Below are 15,481 nucleotides of genomic sequence, written 5' to 3'. Positions count from 1 at the left end.
TACCAAAACGAAGTACATGGTAGCTGGTAGAGAGCGTGGAAGTCCAAGTAGTGTTGATGTTGAGGTCGAATTGGATGCGGAACGATTCGGAGTGGTTGAGGAATTTGTATATCTTGGCACACTCGTGACATGTGATAATGATGTGAGCGGTGAAGTCAAAAGACGAATTGCAGCTGCTGAAAACATGAATGATGAAAGAAGCTGATCGGCGAGCATTTGGTGTATTTGAGCGTAAAGTTCTGCGTTCAATGCTCGGCGGTAAACTGGAAGATGGAATGTGACGCAGTGATGTGAATCACGAGCTGTCGTAGACTCCTGGGTAGGTCCCGCGCGCCCGATGGTTATATGCTGTAAAGAAAGATGCACGGTTCGTCGATGTTCGAGGCGATTGGAGAACGGCTGCCCAAGACCAACGGTACTGGACTTCGATAATTCATTCGGCGCTGGTTCGATAATCGGAATGTTGCCGCATAAGTAAAGTAAAAAAAAAGTAAGTTGCATAGGATGCTTATATGCTAATAAAAGAAAAGCAACAGACATTGTTTGAATAAAACAACTTCATTTTATTGTTTCGATGCGAAATGATGTCATTTCGAGTGGAATATAGTTGTCTTCAACACATAACTTACTATATATGTAGTTGTATAAATTGTTAATATATTTGTTGTTCTAAAAATATATAAAAAGAGCAATTGCAATAGTTTTGGACGGTACGAGTTGTTCAGTTCTATAGCTCAAATGGTTCATCAGTGTAAGTTACTAATTTAATTTAAAAGTACGAATGTTATATTGCTTAATTGCTTATTTTTTCCTTTGAGTGGCAAAAGTGCAGTGCAGTAAGAAAAAAATCCTCAAGCATGTTAACTTTAAGTTGTCACTCTTCACAAAAACATCATATTATTTGAAAATCAACGCTCACGGCATCAACAGTTCAATATTTGGAGATTGCATATCAACGAATATTTGATACTGCGAATAAACGCACATCCAGCAATAAATCTGAAAAAAAACATTATTAGTTGTTGTTTGAACATCCATTTTTACACTTACATTGTAAGCCATCCACAGCCAAAGGATTAAGCTGGAAAACGTTTGTTGAAGCTGAAATATATAATTATAGATGAATGACAACCCTTGACTGATTATTGGAAATCTTACATAAATGTAATAGCCTCCAATCAACCATAAACCAAACACTAATTGGAATAATATGCCTATGCCAAATAATGTTAGCCAGGGCAGCATCCAGCCTCGGGTCGTAGTTTTTAATGAGTAGCATATTCCGAATGAGGACAATATAAGTAATATGAAATAGGCAATAAATAATCCTCCTATCACTTGCATTGAGTCACGAATATCTGTTTCAAATAATGGTGTATACAGCTGGGAAGAATCACCCCCAGCCAACATATACGAAGTCTGAAAGGATATTTCAGCGTAATCGTTATAACATCATTACTAATTGATTCTTACCATTGTTATTAAAACTATACATATTGCTACAGTGTATGCTGCTACCGCATAGCTTCCAGTTTTGACAGAATTTGTCCATATACAAGGAGACCAACAGGATTCCAACCAGACCATTTTCACGGTTCTCTAAAACAAAACTAAAACCCGAAATTAAGTAAAAAAATTATTCATTCAGTCGACAAATTCATTACAATGGCTACGTGACGACAGACACGCCTATTAATGAATTGAAGTTTCTAGTCTCGCCAGTAATTACAATTTCATTCAATGAAATGGATCTAGCCAGCGCTCATTGTGCATGTTGTACTCACCACAATGTAAGTTAAATTGTTTTCCAAATACGTTTTGATTCATATAATGTATCTGCGAAATCTCAAGCTGCTTACGCTTGCGTATCGTTACGTTGTAAATAAACAATTAGTATACGGTTGTTCCGAGTCGACATAACAACTGTCAAAACAAAGGAGTGGTACTTTTCAGACGACATTGGTGAGCTAGCATATACTCTGAGAAATAATTAGTAAATATATCCCAATTTTGTGGTACCTATCATTATTTCGGTCAATAATACCGATGATTCATTGACCATCATCTCGATGATTTATTAGGCTGACCAAACGTATCGTTTTGAACGAAACGGTGCCATTCTTTCGATAATTTTTTTGTCATGTCTTTTTGTTAATTTGTACCGTATTTTCAGTATGTTTTAAAAATATTTTTTTTTTTGATTTTCAATAAATTATTTTCAAATGAACATCTTCAAAATGTAATCGAGTATTTGGCATTTGATATTGAAAGCATCGTTGTAAAAATTTATTTGAAAATTCAAAAGAAGGGATGTACTGTTACTGAAGTTGCTGGAAATTTTGATGACTCTATTAGAACTCATCAATTTAAAATAGAAGAAACCATAAATTAATTGTATATTCTTGAATGGCCAGATATTCAAAGTAGCATTAGTATAAAAATAGATTGTTTTCTACGATGACATCTTGGATGATGAAACCTACGTTAACATGAACAACAAAACTCTTTCTGGGGCACAACATATAGACATATAGAAGATATTTTTTGTGAAAAATGCGAGAAGAAAGTACTGGGGTGGCATTGCGTATTTCGAAACGAGTAACTCGTTTCGAGAATATTCGAACTCAAATCGAATTAGTTTTAGTATTATGTATCATTTTCAAGTCAATATTTTCAGTTTACTAGATTTAAAGCAAAATTTGTTTCGTAAAGAAATGTAAAATTCTTGGATTCGTAGATAAAGCAAAGTCAAAGTATTTTTTTTAAATTGGCCAGATGACGCGAGGTGGTAGAACGCTCGTGAGACACGAATCGCGTGACGCTGTGGTTGAACCGCAGTTTCTCGTGCTGGTCGTGCCGGTTGTGGTGGTTGTGTTGGTGAACAATCAATTATTGTATTAGTAAATAAATATATCGCGCAACTCTGTGTGAATCAGATATTGTAGACGAGTGGCACGTTATTTACACCAAACTGCGACTCAATATGCGCTCCACCACGCTACGTTTGTGGCACGTATGAGTCGTGTTGATAGTCTCGTGTTCGCTTACGAGCGCTATATGCTTCCCAATTTGAGCCTAGCCTTAATGTGGCATGAAAACATCTCCGTTTCCCTCTCGGGAATATGTATGGCGAGATTTACCGGAAGGAATGTCTTCAGAAGCGTGTGCTACTGCTCAACCGAAAGCACACAGACTGGACAATTTTCTGTCCTGATTTGGCATCATGTCACATGCTCGTTCGACGTTGAATTGGTATCGCGCGAACAATATCGAATCCTCCGAATTGTCTGCGAATGTAGCCCATTAAAAAACGAATAAAACAAATAAAGAATTGAAAAGTTAATTAAATAAAACAAATTCGATGTCTTAACCTGGACAGAAAATCTGCACTCTTTCTCGCTCTCATTGATGTTATAACTAGGGTAAAAGGGGGGGAATTTGGACCACCTAAGCAAATCGCCTAATATTTCCAAACCAATACGGTCTAAATAAAAAATGTCACATTGTATACTGAGCTACACTTGTTTTCTCTCAATAAATAATCATTATATAAAGGTTCAATCTACCAAATATATCATAAAATAAAAGAGATGATTTTTGGACATTAAAATTTAATGCGGGGCACCCCGTGTTACCCTATATAGTAAAATTTGTCTGAAACGCGATGGAAATATTGACGCAGCCTGAAAAATATTGACGCAGTCTGGAAATATTGACGCAGTCGTAAACGTATTTTAATTGTCGATGGATTTTATCCAAAAACCCTCTGTTTTTTGTCGTATGTACCTGAATCTAGAAAACCGTAAGACAAAAAAAATAGTGTAAACCATTTTCATAATTTTTAGGTACTGCTTAGTATTTATTTAGGAGACTTCATTATATATGCAACAAGACTACAGAGTATCTAAATTAAACGTATTGTATCTACATTTCACACTTTGCTTGTACTTTTCTTATTTTTGGTAAACTATTACATAGAAATAAATACATATAAACTATGTTTGCTATAAGCATCGTCGACTCTTGCTTCGAACCACGAAATGAAGCACAATAAATGAGCAGCCCGTTTATTTAGATTTTGGATATTTCAAATCACGCTCTAAATTTTAGATACTAAACGATTCGCCACATCCGCATGTTCCTTTGATGTTGGGATTATTAAAAACAAACTCCGCCGACAGCTTATCCTCTATGAAGTCCATTTCTGTTCCTTTAAGAGAGAGAAAGAAAAATATTACAAATTTGTAAAACACACATCGACACTTAAACTACTTGCCTAACAATGATAGTTGAGCCTTCTTATCAATCAACACTTTGACGCCGTCCTGTACAACTTCTTCGTCCATTTTTTCTGAAAATGAAAAAAAACAATGCATTAAAAGATCAGTTTGTTCCGAGAATGAAGCTTGATTCATTTAGAATCACGGTACCAGTTGCATCACGGGATTGGCCAATGATACAAAAAATGATTTAACCCTTTGCGATCGTTTGTCTGCCCTCAGCCACCACAGCAAAGAAGTATACTAATCTTGTACTTTATGCAACAATATATCAATTCACACTTTTTCTAGAATAAGTTTAGTGTCTAGTGAATCTGTTCACAAATCCAAACGGTGCTCCTATGTGTGATACATGACGGTACTCAGTATAAACAAAAGTTGTCACCCATGCTTGAAGAAAGGCTTAATGGAAAACCCCATATATTGTAAGGGATTGCTGAGATGGCCGCCTTGTCGTAGCCGGCATAGAAAATCATGAGCATATAATCATAACCTAAAATTATTAAACATAAAGTGCCTCGTGCGATCGTGCTGCAGTATTTTAATCGTAAATCGCAAAATAAAGCCTCCGGATGTATATCCAGGGTGTCGACTCAAAAACCGGGAAAAAATTCTCTGATATTCCCTGATTTTCCAGTTACTTTCTAGACTATTTCCTGATGAAAAATAGTAATCGAAAAGACCTTCTTAAAGTTGGCGCTTTAACTGTTGGAGCTCAAAAAAAAAAAACACTAAATCGATCAATATAGTTATGAGCGTTTCAAATGTTTTTACAGACCATTTTTAATCGTAGCCAAAGTCAAAATGATCAAGAGAAGATGCTGCTTTTGTTACAGGATAGTCAACGGCTATTGCTTCACGAACATGAAAGCCAGTGCTTTTAACATTTCTTTGTATTCCAGACGAAATTGCAGGCAACTAATTTGAAAAGGTCAGCTTAGTCAGGAGTGGCGAATTTTCCAAGCACTCGAATACATCAACGTACGATTGGTCCTTTTTGACGTAGGACTACGTCTTTCATTTCTATACCGGGGTGTAAAATCAAAGTTTCGAAAACGAAAGCGTTACGCCGAAGACCGAGATTTTGAGTGTTAATAGCTCCTAAAAAACTGAACGAAATGGTATGATAAACACTTCATTCGAAAGATAAAATGTCTACGCGTTCTATACTTGTTACTTTCTGATCCAAAAACTTGTTTCAATAGTCTTGAATTTGCTTTGAAAATAGGCTATTGAAATCACCAATCGATATATAAGCGAGCGCCGCTCGGAAATCCACTCAGTTCTAATTGAACAGCGATTGGAGCATGTTGTCGCTGTTGTGGTGAAGCTCTTCATTTATCATGAAAGCGCGGATGAACGGTGTCACCAAGAGCCTGTTTGTGCACCTTAGGCCAGAAGGGAATCCATCAGGAGGAGAGTGATGCTACAAACGGTTCCCCGGGAAGATCTCGAAGCAGCCGCTACACACACACACATACACGCACGGAATTCTTTCCGTTTGGATCGAAAAAGATCCGGAAAATAATCTGCCAGTTCCTCTAGGAATTTAAAAATACATTCATGTGAAAGAGTTTATTTGAATGTTTTCTATCCATGTAACACTGTGACCAAATATGTTTCAATCAAGTGCTATTAACAGATGGTTATCGAGTTAGCATTAACCACTGGTGGGCTTCCAGTATCGAGGAAAATGTGGAAATATCTAATCGTTACTGAAAATAATCTGCCAGTTCCTCTGGGAATTTAAAATTACATTCATATGAAAGAGTTTATTTTAATGTTTTCTATCCATGTAACACTGTGACCAAATACATTAGGTTTTGTGATTTTTCAATCAATCGCAATCAACAGGATAGCTTCTGAAGATTATTCTTCCCCATCAGTAGGATATTTCCGTATCCAATATTGGATGCATAAAACCTTGTGCCTCCAACGTAACGTTCTCGTTTTCGAAGTTCTCCAAATATTCATTCATTCAGAATGAATTCAGATTCAACTTCATACAAATGATCTCTAAATCAACGATAGTCCTACGTCACCCTTGCGGTTATACCATAGATATAACCCACTTCCTGTTTTTATATTTTTCGAACACCCTCAACAAACACGTAGCTTTACAGCTCTCTGAGCAACTTCTACATTTTCGAGTCCATCCCTTTGCCCAATCAAGAACTTCCTGGCAAATTTATCAACGAAAATGAACTTAAATTTGCTGGGGATAACTCCTCTGGCAGCCATTGGTTGCGCGTTCGCTTAGTAAGCGATCGATCGCGAGTTCAAAACTCAGGGCCCTCATTGACCATCTTTGTGTTATTACAGAATAACTACGTCCACGCAACAATCATCAGCGATGGAGATCGATCTACGATCGAAATAAGATCGATTCATCCATACAACTGCTCTGCAAGACACATCGAGCTGCTGTTCTATAAATAGCTCAACAATGATCAATCAACTGTCTCCGCTGTTCGGTCTAACCAGATAATGGAAGAACAGATAGAAAACTCAGTTTTCCTATCATTATTTTGAAGACTCCTGAATTCCATAGCTATCATCATTGTGACCACTGTTGCCACATTTTCATCTGCACTGGAAGGGTAAAAAACCTTTCTCATCTGTGCGGACAAAATTCAATTCTTTTCAGGCATCCAATTTTTGTTCACTAAACATGCATATGTGGGTTTTCTGCAACAGTGATTTTATCACGGAGCAATTTCTCTTCTGGGGCACGGTATTCGTTCTCAATCTCTTGTAAATCCCCATCGTAGCGACACAAAAATGATTCCATTATTACATTGATGCTTGTTAGATTGGGAGTATGGTTCGAATCATTGAAATCTAATCTCTTTCTCATCTGCTTGACCAACCCTACGTATTATAAATTTACCAATAAAAAAATCTGTACCTATCTGTACATTAGGACGAAAATCTGTAATCTGTACCGTACAGAATCTGTACTGAAAAAATCGAAATAATCTGTACCTTTACAGATACATCTGTATGTGTGATTGTGACCTCCTTTCACCGAAGGATCCAAGGTTCTTTTGATGGTCAAAGCAACCAGGCTCAATCGTAGTAGCTTCGCGGAGCCGCCGATTCAATTTTTGTTTATACATATTTATATCTAAATTCTACGTTCAGGATTCGACCGATTACTCACGGTTTACACGAGGTTAGCAAGGGTAACATTTTGAGGGTTTCAGGTCAGGAATGGGTCAGGTTAGGGATGTAGAAATGGGACAAGGTTGTCTCAACCGAGAGTTGCCGCACGTACTGTAGCGTTGTGCATTATAATCAGGGACTGCATCTGACGTTCGACTGGCTGTCGAAGGAAGCAACGGAGAGATGAGGGAATAAGAGAAACGAATTCACGAAATAAATTAACACTATTCGACACCAAATTCGACTGTCTATAGTACATGGCATTCGTTCTTTGTATTGTCGTTGATGAATTTTCTATGCAGTTTGCTGAGATAAAATTGGATAAAACTGACAATTACGGTTTTCGACGTTGCGACTTTACGGTGCTGAACACTATCATTTCCGCTATAAACTGAGACATGATTTTCCACGGCCATGATACAGACGAAACGGTATGTTTATTTTATGACAAAGTGTATGAAATTCTGCATCAGTTTGTTCCTCGTAAACGGTTCAGACAGCATTCTTGCTGGACATCCGAGCTGCAGCATCTTCGCAACGTTGTACGAAAATCTCGAAAGCGCTTTTCCGCGCAAGCACAGACGATAATCGCAATCATCGTTCAATGAAAACTGGGCTGATTCGCCTCTGTAGTGACGGCAGTAGACATTGCCGCAAGGAACAACAACTAACATTAAATGTACATAAAATGACTGCATAAATTTGACCTTGCAATAACAAAATTCAAGGACAAAAAAAAAGGACACACTGAAATATTTTTAATATAATTAAACAAAAAAATACTGGTTTTTGGCCAATTGCCACTTGTTTGCTGAACCAGATGGTAAGGATGTCCTCGGACCATGGTTCCAGGCCAGTGGAGAGGAAACCGTACCGTTGAAGATGCCGATGTGTTCTTATGCTCCTTCATCATGGAGAGGAAGGAACAAGGATCTTCGTGGCTGAACCATTGTTCATGCGATAGATCCTGAAGAATAGTTCGGCATCTTTTGAATAGCAAAAAAGTGCTGCTACTCTCGCTGGGTCATCGCTTAAGATATCTCGTACACTCCCGCAGATTCCGTAGAGATTTCGCAGATCGTCATATTCCGGACAACCACACAGGAAATGTTCGACGGAGTTGTGGATTTGGCAGTGGTCGCAGATTAGTCGGAAAGGTCCTCCGTTGAAGTCGTGCGAGACCGAGCGATGACCGATTTCAGTCAGGATTCGTTGTTCTCGCATCAGTTTTACTTCCTCGAACCCTGCAGTTGCAATTTTTTTTTTTTGCTGGAAACTAGTCTGTTGTTACCGTCGCTTACCGTAAATCCAACTCCTGATGGTTCTTTTGAGCCGTCCGTATACCTGATTTCGTGGAGACGGGCTGCTATAATGGCCTTGAAATGTTCTGGCAGACCGGTTTATGTTCCCGATACCTTTCTCCACGAAAGTCGTTGGGAACCTCCAATCGCTCCTAAACCAGGATTGTTTTGCCGCCGGATGAAGGTTGGAATGCACCACCCGCTGCAGGATCGTGTTGCTAAGGGTGGTCAGGTGGGTCTCCCCCCTACCATTGGTTTTCGACAAAGAACTGTCAGTCCTAGATACGATGACCAAGATGATGATAAGGTTGAAAGGAGGTTCTCCAATTTCAACTTAGACAGAGGCAGCTGGCGTTGATGACAAGAGGCCGGAGACAGTCCGTAGTGCCTTGTTATAAATCGATGTCAGAGTTTTTGGGAGCTTGTCTCCGGCCAAACACGTCAGCTCGAGGCCATAGGTGAGGCGGCTGCTGATGATAGCTTTGGCTAAGATTGTCGACTAAGTCGACCAACACTCTTAGGATCCTTAAGGTTTTCGACGAGGAATGTATACTTTGTATAGTTGGATCCTGGAAGTGGGGTCCTGATGTCTGGGGCCGCATATAATCAGAGGCGTCTCGTCCGCCTGTTCAAACTGTTCATAGGACAGGTAGACAATCTCAGAATAAAATGTATATTATTTCATTTTTGTAACATGTATGAGGAATTATCGAAGGTATTTTTTTGTGATTTCCATGTTATGCCGAATATCCTTATTATATTTTCTATTTCGGTGGAACTCAAACCCACCGTGAAGAATATAATCTGATAATTACATTTGAATACACCCCAACCCGCGCGCAACACAGCTTTAACGCTACGAAATAAACAGTAATGACTACCGGGTTCAAAACATTCATTTGAACCCACCGTCATCCAAACCCAGGGCAAACACAGTCAACTAAGTATGAAACGATCACTACTACTGCAAACGATGGAAAATACACACCACCATTCTTCAGTGTTTGTTCGTAGTTGCATCGTTTCCCTTTCTGTTTCTTTTCCTATTCCTGACGTCATTAAAATTTGAGAGAGGGCACGAGGCCGCGAGAGTACACAGCACCAAACACCCCGAGCGAGCATGATACAAATATGGCGCTTGCAGCGTGCATATGTATTAGTGATCTGTTGGGCAGGCAAAAGAGATCGCTGCATAGGATTTTGATTGAGATTGAGCTTTGTTTAAATAATTATTTTGGCGGAATAGTTATAGAAATTACGCGCTACACTATATTAACAACATGCGAATATATGTCTCTTTACATAAAAATATTTACTTTTAGCGTCAAAGCCATATACACTGAGAAAAATAGAAATTTCTGTTATGGCTATGATCCATATCAATGGAAGCAGATTGATTATTCAAAAAGTTTCACAGAAACAATGCAAATCGCACATTGCGATTGTGTAGCCGGATTAGGTAAAGTGTGCTCCCATTTAGGCTTTGTGGTTTTTGCCCTGGTCTCGTGAAGAAGTAAACTATAATGAATATTCGTATGAAGATATCCTTAATCGGTGGTTATTTTCGCCAAAAAAGCAGATGATTATGTTGAAATTAAGAACATATTCAGCCAGAAAGATCAACCAACCCTCAGATATGATTTTCGGGTACCTGAATGCTCTGCGTAGAAGTGAAATATGGTTATAAGATCGGAAAATAAATATGGTTATAATGATCGGAAACGAAGAAAATCTATCAATTGGCTAATTCATGGAAAATACAAGGAAACATTCGAACGTAAGCTCTAGCCTCTGTGTCTTGAATCTAGGCCCGAACATGCTGATAATCCTTTCCTGTTATTTTTCGATTCAAATCTAGTGGGAAAGTCGTCAAATGAACATCGCGAAATAGGTGCTAGTAAGTTAAGCAATATGCGTCACACAAAAGCTCTGGTTCGGTAAATAGCTTGCCTAACTGTTTCACAAAGTTAATGTTAGTTCTATGAAATATTTCGCGCTAATAGAGAGATTGCAACTATATTTAAATCATCTACAATAACGTCGATTGATAATGAATCCGCTTCTGCTGCACAGAAGCTACGAATGTAAATAAATTATGTTTGCCCAACATATGCTCTGCATGTATGTGTAGCAAGAGCTCTATAAAAGAACGAACCAATTCATTCATGATTTCTGTAGATGTGGTGGTGTTCTTCGTTGATGTGTGGTTTTAATTCAAGCGTTTTCATCGATTTTGTTCATTCGACAACTTGAACCCGGTACAAATAGTACACGTATATCTGCTTACGTTGTAGAGAGGAATGAACTCCCAGGGTTTAAAGTCTCTTTAATCCATCATCATCATCATCATTGCTTACGTTTCAAAACCTCCGATGCATTGGCCGGACATGTGGATGAAATAGCTGCGTACTTTGGTCTTAATGCTGACAAAATTGTGGCCCAGAGCTATGATGGCGCTACTGTAATGTCCGGAGATAAATCTGGTGTGCAAACATTGGTTATTCACTGGATATATTCACTGTCGCGCACACGTATTGAACATGGTTTTGCTTCACTCGTGCACAAACAACAAGAAAACGTCAAGGTTTTTCAATACGATCTCATCTCTTGCGGCATTTTTCTCGCAGTCGTCAAAACACAGCGAGACATTGAAGCAATTTATGGAGACCAAAATAACAAAAAATAAATGATTTGAATTATGCACCTATCAATGAATGTTTGGGTGAGATTTAGCTTGGTGACAGTGTCTTTGATGCTGAAACTTTTACTACATCCAGAGGTCCTCACGCATTCATGCTTGAGTTCAACACTGTATACTTGCTAAAACTTTTTTCGAATATTTTTGCACATACGGATGTTCTTTATCAAATTTTGCAAAAAAAGGAAATAAACGTAGTAGAATTTGTGCGTATCGTCAAGGCTTGCATTGCTTCTACAGAGGAGCTCAAAGCAGGTCATCATTCCGATAGTACGCTCAAAGATACAATTGATGTATCTGGAGAAACTATGATTGACAGTAACGTCATCAATTGTCGTCGTTTATATGAATCGATTACAGACAAAATTATTGACGAAATGACGAAACGGTTTAAGGAACAAGATGAATACAAATTCGTCGCTTTGTGGAATCACAAAAAAATTGCCGACTTCGATATCGCATTACCTACTGTGAATTTGAAAATGATTATTCCATACCACTCGAAATTCGATGAAGCGAAGTTTTGTAAGAAGCTGACGGTTCTTTTTGAATTAAAGTCATTATTCCGATTATCGTTGGCCAAAACCTGCATCAAACCATCTCCGAAACGGCTGGCCAGAATTATATTGACATTGCCTAATACAACGGCATCCGTTGAAAGAACTTTTTTTTGTTGTTCGACGGATCAATTATACTGTTATTTTAATGTTGCAAATGAAATTGAACAGGTAGCTCAGTTGGTCACGCGTCGCCTCTGCATATAATGGCATAATATGACCGCTCTTCTGCACTGAAGGTTTGAGTCCTCTCTCGGCCGCCCACCGACCGATGACGTTAGTAACTGCCTGTATTCTATTGCGTGGAATCGTGTGGATGTCACTCACTGCTATCAGAAAAATGTCGTCCGCATAGACGAATAAGACACCCCTAGGCTATTCATGGCGACGAGGAAAAGGGGTGACGGCTAGGACGAAACCTTGAGGTACTCCTGTCTCGTGGAAAACTTGGGAGCTGATGTTCCTAATTTTGATCTCAAAGGTTCGGTGTGTGGCGAAGTTCTTGATGAACTGAAATAGTTTACCATCAACACCCTAACAACAGAACATGGATTCCGTTAGTGCGAAAAACTCTGGCAGATGAGTTTTCCGCACTAACGGAATCCATGTTCTGTTGTACGCCTTTTCCAGGTCCAGTACAACCATCTCCATGTGCTGACGGTACCTGCTGGCTTCGGCTATCCAAGGGTCGCGAAGTAGATGTTGGTGCCGTAGGACGTACGGCGACGAAAAGATCCTCGATGGTGAAATTCCGGCTGGAAGGATTATTTGAACGGCTCACCGGAATCTCGAAGTTGCTGACTGGTGTGGTATTCGCTCCCTGTCGGCGTATGAACTCGGGATGATATTCGGAGATAGAGGACAGTCCCGTAAAATATTCTCCGAGCGTGTTCGAAGCATCTACCGGGTCGCTGAGGGTTATATCGTCCACTTGAAGAATAGGGTTGTTAACTCTACGCCAAAGATCCGCCGAGGACTTGTTTTCGTTGATAGACTCCAGAAAACAAGTCCAACTGTCTAATTTCGCCTTTCGGATTAATCGCCGTACCGTGTTGCGCTCAGTACCTGTTCATGGCAGCTTCCTTCATAGGGTATCCGCGTGGTAGTCGTTTAGCCGCACGGAGGAACTTCCTCCGCTTCCTGACCTCCCCTTTGATGTCCACGGACCACCAATGCAGCGCTTTTTTGCCCGGAGTGGGTTTCATTATTGAGATGGAGGCTTCGTGGCGTTGTGATCGGATTGTCCCTAGTTAGCAGCACGTCTTAGGTTGTTCGATAAGCTACCCAGTCAGCCCTTTCGAAGATCCGTCTGGGTCTTCGAGTCGTTAGCGTCAGCGAGCCGTTGAAGCTAACGTTTATCGGGTGGTGGTCGCTGCCATGAAGGTCATCGGCTTTGTTCCACTCTAGCTTATCCACCAAGTTAAGACTGGCTACTGAAACATCAAATGGCTGTGTTGCTGGTGCCTCTGCGGAAAGTATCCGTGCCGTCGTTTAAGACCGAGAGCTCATCCAAGAGGTTGGCGTTGATATTCCTCCTGACGTCTGGTGTTTGCATACTCCAATTGCGGTGATGAGCGTTTTTGCTTCAAATCGAAATCGAGTTGCTTCTTGTGCGCAAAGGCCAGATGAATATATTGGGTTGGTGGAAAAAAAAAAGTCGTATATTGTCAATATATGGCAACACTTAAACATATCTTGTATTGTACTTATCGCATCGGGTCATATTATACGGCTATTTAAAAAAGACAATCTGTGCTACAAGTGTCGTTTTGACAGTGTTGTGATTGTCCTTTTCAGTCTTAAGTTATAGATGGAGTCCACCAAGCAAAAAATTCGCCATATTTTACGTTTTTACTACCTGCGAGGTAAAACTGCAACGAAGGCGGCCGAAAAAATTCGTGTAGTTTATGGACCCAATACTGTAACGATTCGCACAGCACAGCGTTGGTTTGATCGATTTCGTTGTGGTGTAGTGGCTGTCGAAGATACACCCCGTACTAGTAGGATAATCGTCGAGAAAACCGATAAAATCGTTGAAATCATCCAAGTAGACCGGCATGTGAGCACTCGCTCGATTGGCCAGGAACTGGGTATAGACCATAAAACCATTCGGAACCATTTGCAGAAGATTGGATTCCAAAAAAAGCTGGATGTATGGGTGCCACACGAGTTGACGCAAATAAATCTTTTAGACCGAATCAACGCCTGCGATGCACTGCTGAAACGGAACGAACTCGACCCATTTTTGAAGAAGATGAGCCGGCCCAAACCATCGCCAAGCCCGGATTGACGGCCAGGAAGGGTTTGCTGGGTGTTTGTTGGGATTGGAAGGGAATCATCCACTATAAGCTGCTCAACTATGGCCAAACCCTCAACTCGGTTCTCTACTGTGAGCAGCTTGACCGTTTGAAGCAGGCGATTGACCAGAAGCGGCCAGAAATGATCAATAGGAATGGTGTTGTTTTCCACCAGGACAACGCTCGGCCTCACACATCTTTGATGACCCGCCAGAAGCTACGGGAGCTCGGATGGGATGTCCTATTGCACCTACCATTTAGTCCAGACATGGCTCCAAGTGATCTGAGTTTTTGCTAATAAGGAGCAAGGTTTTAATGAGGGGGGGGGGGCTTTAATGAAGTTGCCTTCTAAATGGCAACAAGTTTGCGAACAAAACGACGCATATTTGACTTATGTTGGCTTATATTGGATAATTTTAAGTATGTTAAATAAAGCATCAAATTTCGATCAGAAATACATTTCTTTTTCCCCAACCTTATATGTGGAAAGCAACGCTAGATAATCATTTGTTCTTTCGTTTCTTGTGTTATTGAGTTATGGTCAGATGCTGATTTACCATTATTTATGAATGGCTATTATAGAATATTTATCTGATACGGAAATATAATTAATATTTTCAAATGTGTTTCCCCAAAATCCATCGCGAGAATAAAAACGATCACGCGCAATACCATCAACGCGAAGCGAGTGCTCCTTCTTATATAAACAAATTTCTTACCTTTGCTAGTAGCGTAGTCTAGCGTATAGGATAACCCATTGCATCCTCTTTGACGCACTCCGACTTTCAGTCCAATCTACAATAAGACAAATATGATATGCTTCGGGTTATGCACGAAATAACTTTAGAATCATACATATTCGGGTTTTCCTTCCAACAGTTGTTTTACTCGTGTAACGGCAGCCGGGGTCTAGAAATGTCTAAATGAATCAAAACATAATTTTCATTGAATCTTACCTTACTAGAGTCAGTGCCGCACGGATAGGTCTACGACCTTTCATCGCTCTCACAGTGGCGGTCGCCACAATTTTTGAAGCCATTGCACTATTCTCAACAATAATTTTCTAACTTTCGTATTTATGTGCTCAAAACAATTGCTCTGTTACGAAATTCTTCGAATCGAACACCAGCTGATTATCACTTGACGTTTATTCTGGCAGTTCAATTCCACCGATTCCACCTGT

At 39.8% G+C, this 15,481-nt stretch overlaps 2 protein-coding genes across 3 annotated transcripts; both read right to left on the bottom strand.

Annotated features, from left to right (window-relative positions):
* Positions 1–539: 539 nt before the first annotated feature.
* LOC129778179 (uncharacterized) lies at positions 540–1,897 on the bottom strand. Of its 2 annotated transcripts, none has more exons than XM_055784918.1 (5): positions 1,785–1,897; positions 1,474–1,610; positions 1,159–1,419; positions 1,051–1,101; positions 540–999 (listed from the first exon to the last, which is right to left on the bottom strand). In XM_055784918.1, the coding sequence occupies exons 2-5, from the start codon at positions 1,585–1,587 to the stop codon at positions 916–918; spliced, it is 510 nt and encodes a 169-aa protein (XP_055640893.1). In that variant the 5' UTR covers positions 1,588–1,610; positions 1,785–1,897; the 3' UTR covers positions 540–915. The 2 variants fall into 2 exon arrangements, with proteins under 2 accessions (XP_055640893.1, XP_055640895.1); XM_055784920.1 differs by having other exon boundaries at positions 1,665–1,802.
* Positions 1,898–3,905: 2,008 nt separating this feature from the next.
* Positions 3,906–15,474, bottom strand: LOC129776711 (iron-sulfur cluster assembly 1 homolog, mitochondrial). The gene is made up of 5 exons (XM_055782509.1): positions 15,260–15,474; positions 15,154–15,207; positions 15,018–15,093; positions 4,277–4,351; positions 3,906–4,210 (listed from the first exon to the last, which is right to left on the bottom strand). The coding sequence occupies exons 1-5, from the start codon at positions 15,335–15,337 to the stop codon at positions 4,107–4,109; spliced, it is 387 nt and encodes a 128-aa protein (XP_055638484.1). The 5' UTR covers positions 15,338–15,474; the 3' UTR covers positions 3,906–4,106.
* Positions 15,475–15,481: the final 7 nt, after the last annotated feature.

The sequence above is a fragment of the Toxorhynchites rutilus genome, chromosome 3, assembly GCF_029784135.1.
Source record: "Toxorhynchites rutilus septentrionalis strain SRP chromosome 3, ASM2978413v1, whole genome shotgun sequence".
In the NCBI taxonomy this organism is placed as follows: domain Eukaryota; kingdom Metazoa; phylum Arthropoda; class Insecta; order Diptera; family Culicidae; genus Toxorhynchites; species Toxorhynchites rutilus.
Note: the sequence above shows the minus strand (reverse complement) of the source record. Positions and strands in the feature narration are given on the sequence as shown.

Bases quoted from the DNA above. Each gene is read 5' to 3' on its own strand.
- LOC129776711 (XM_055782509.1), bottom strand. From the start codon at position 15,337: ATGGCTTCAAAAATTGTGGCGACCGCCACTGTGAGAGCGATGAAAGGT. The intron at 15,208-15,259 runs GTAAGGTAAGAT...AGACATTTCTAG, and splicing joins TCCGTGCGGCACTGACTCTA to ACCCCGGCTGCCGTTACACG. The intron at 4,211-4,276 runs GCAAGTAGTTTA...TCTCTCTTAAAG, and splicing joins GGCTCAACTATCATTGTTAG to GAACAGAAATGGACTTCATA.
- LOC129778179 (XM_055784918.1), bottom strand. From the start codon at position 1,587: ATGGTCTGGTTGGAATCCTGTTGGTCTCCTTGTATATGGACAAATTCT. The intron at 1,420-1,473 runs GTAAGAATCAAT...ATATCCTTTCAG, and splicing joins GTATAGTTTTAATAACAATG to ACTTCGTATATGTTGGCTGG. The intron at 1,102-1,158 runs GTAAGATTTCCA...TATATATTTCAG, and splicing joins TTGGAGGCTATTACATTTAT to CTTCAACAAACGTTTTCCAG.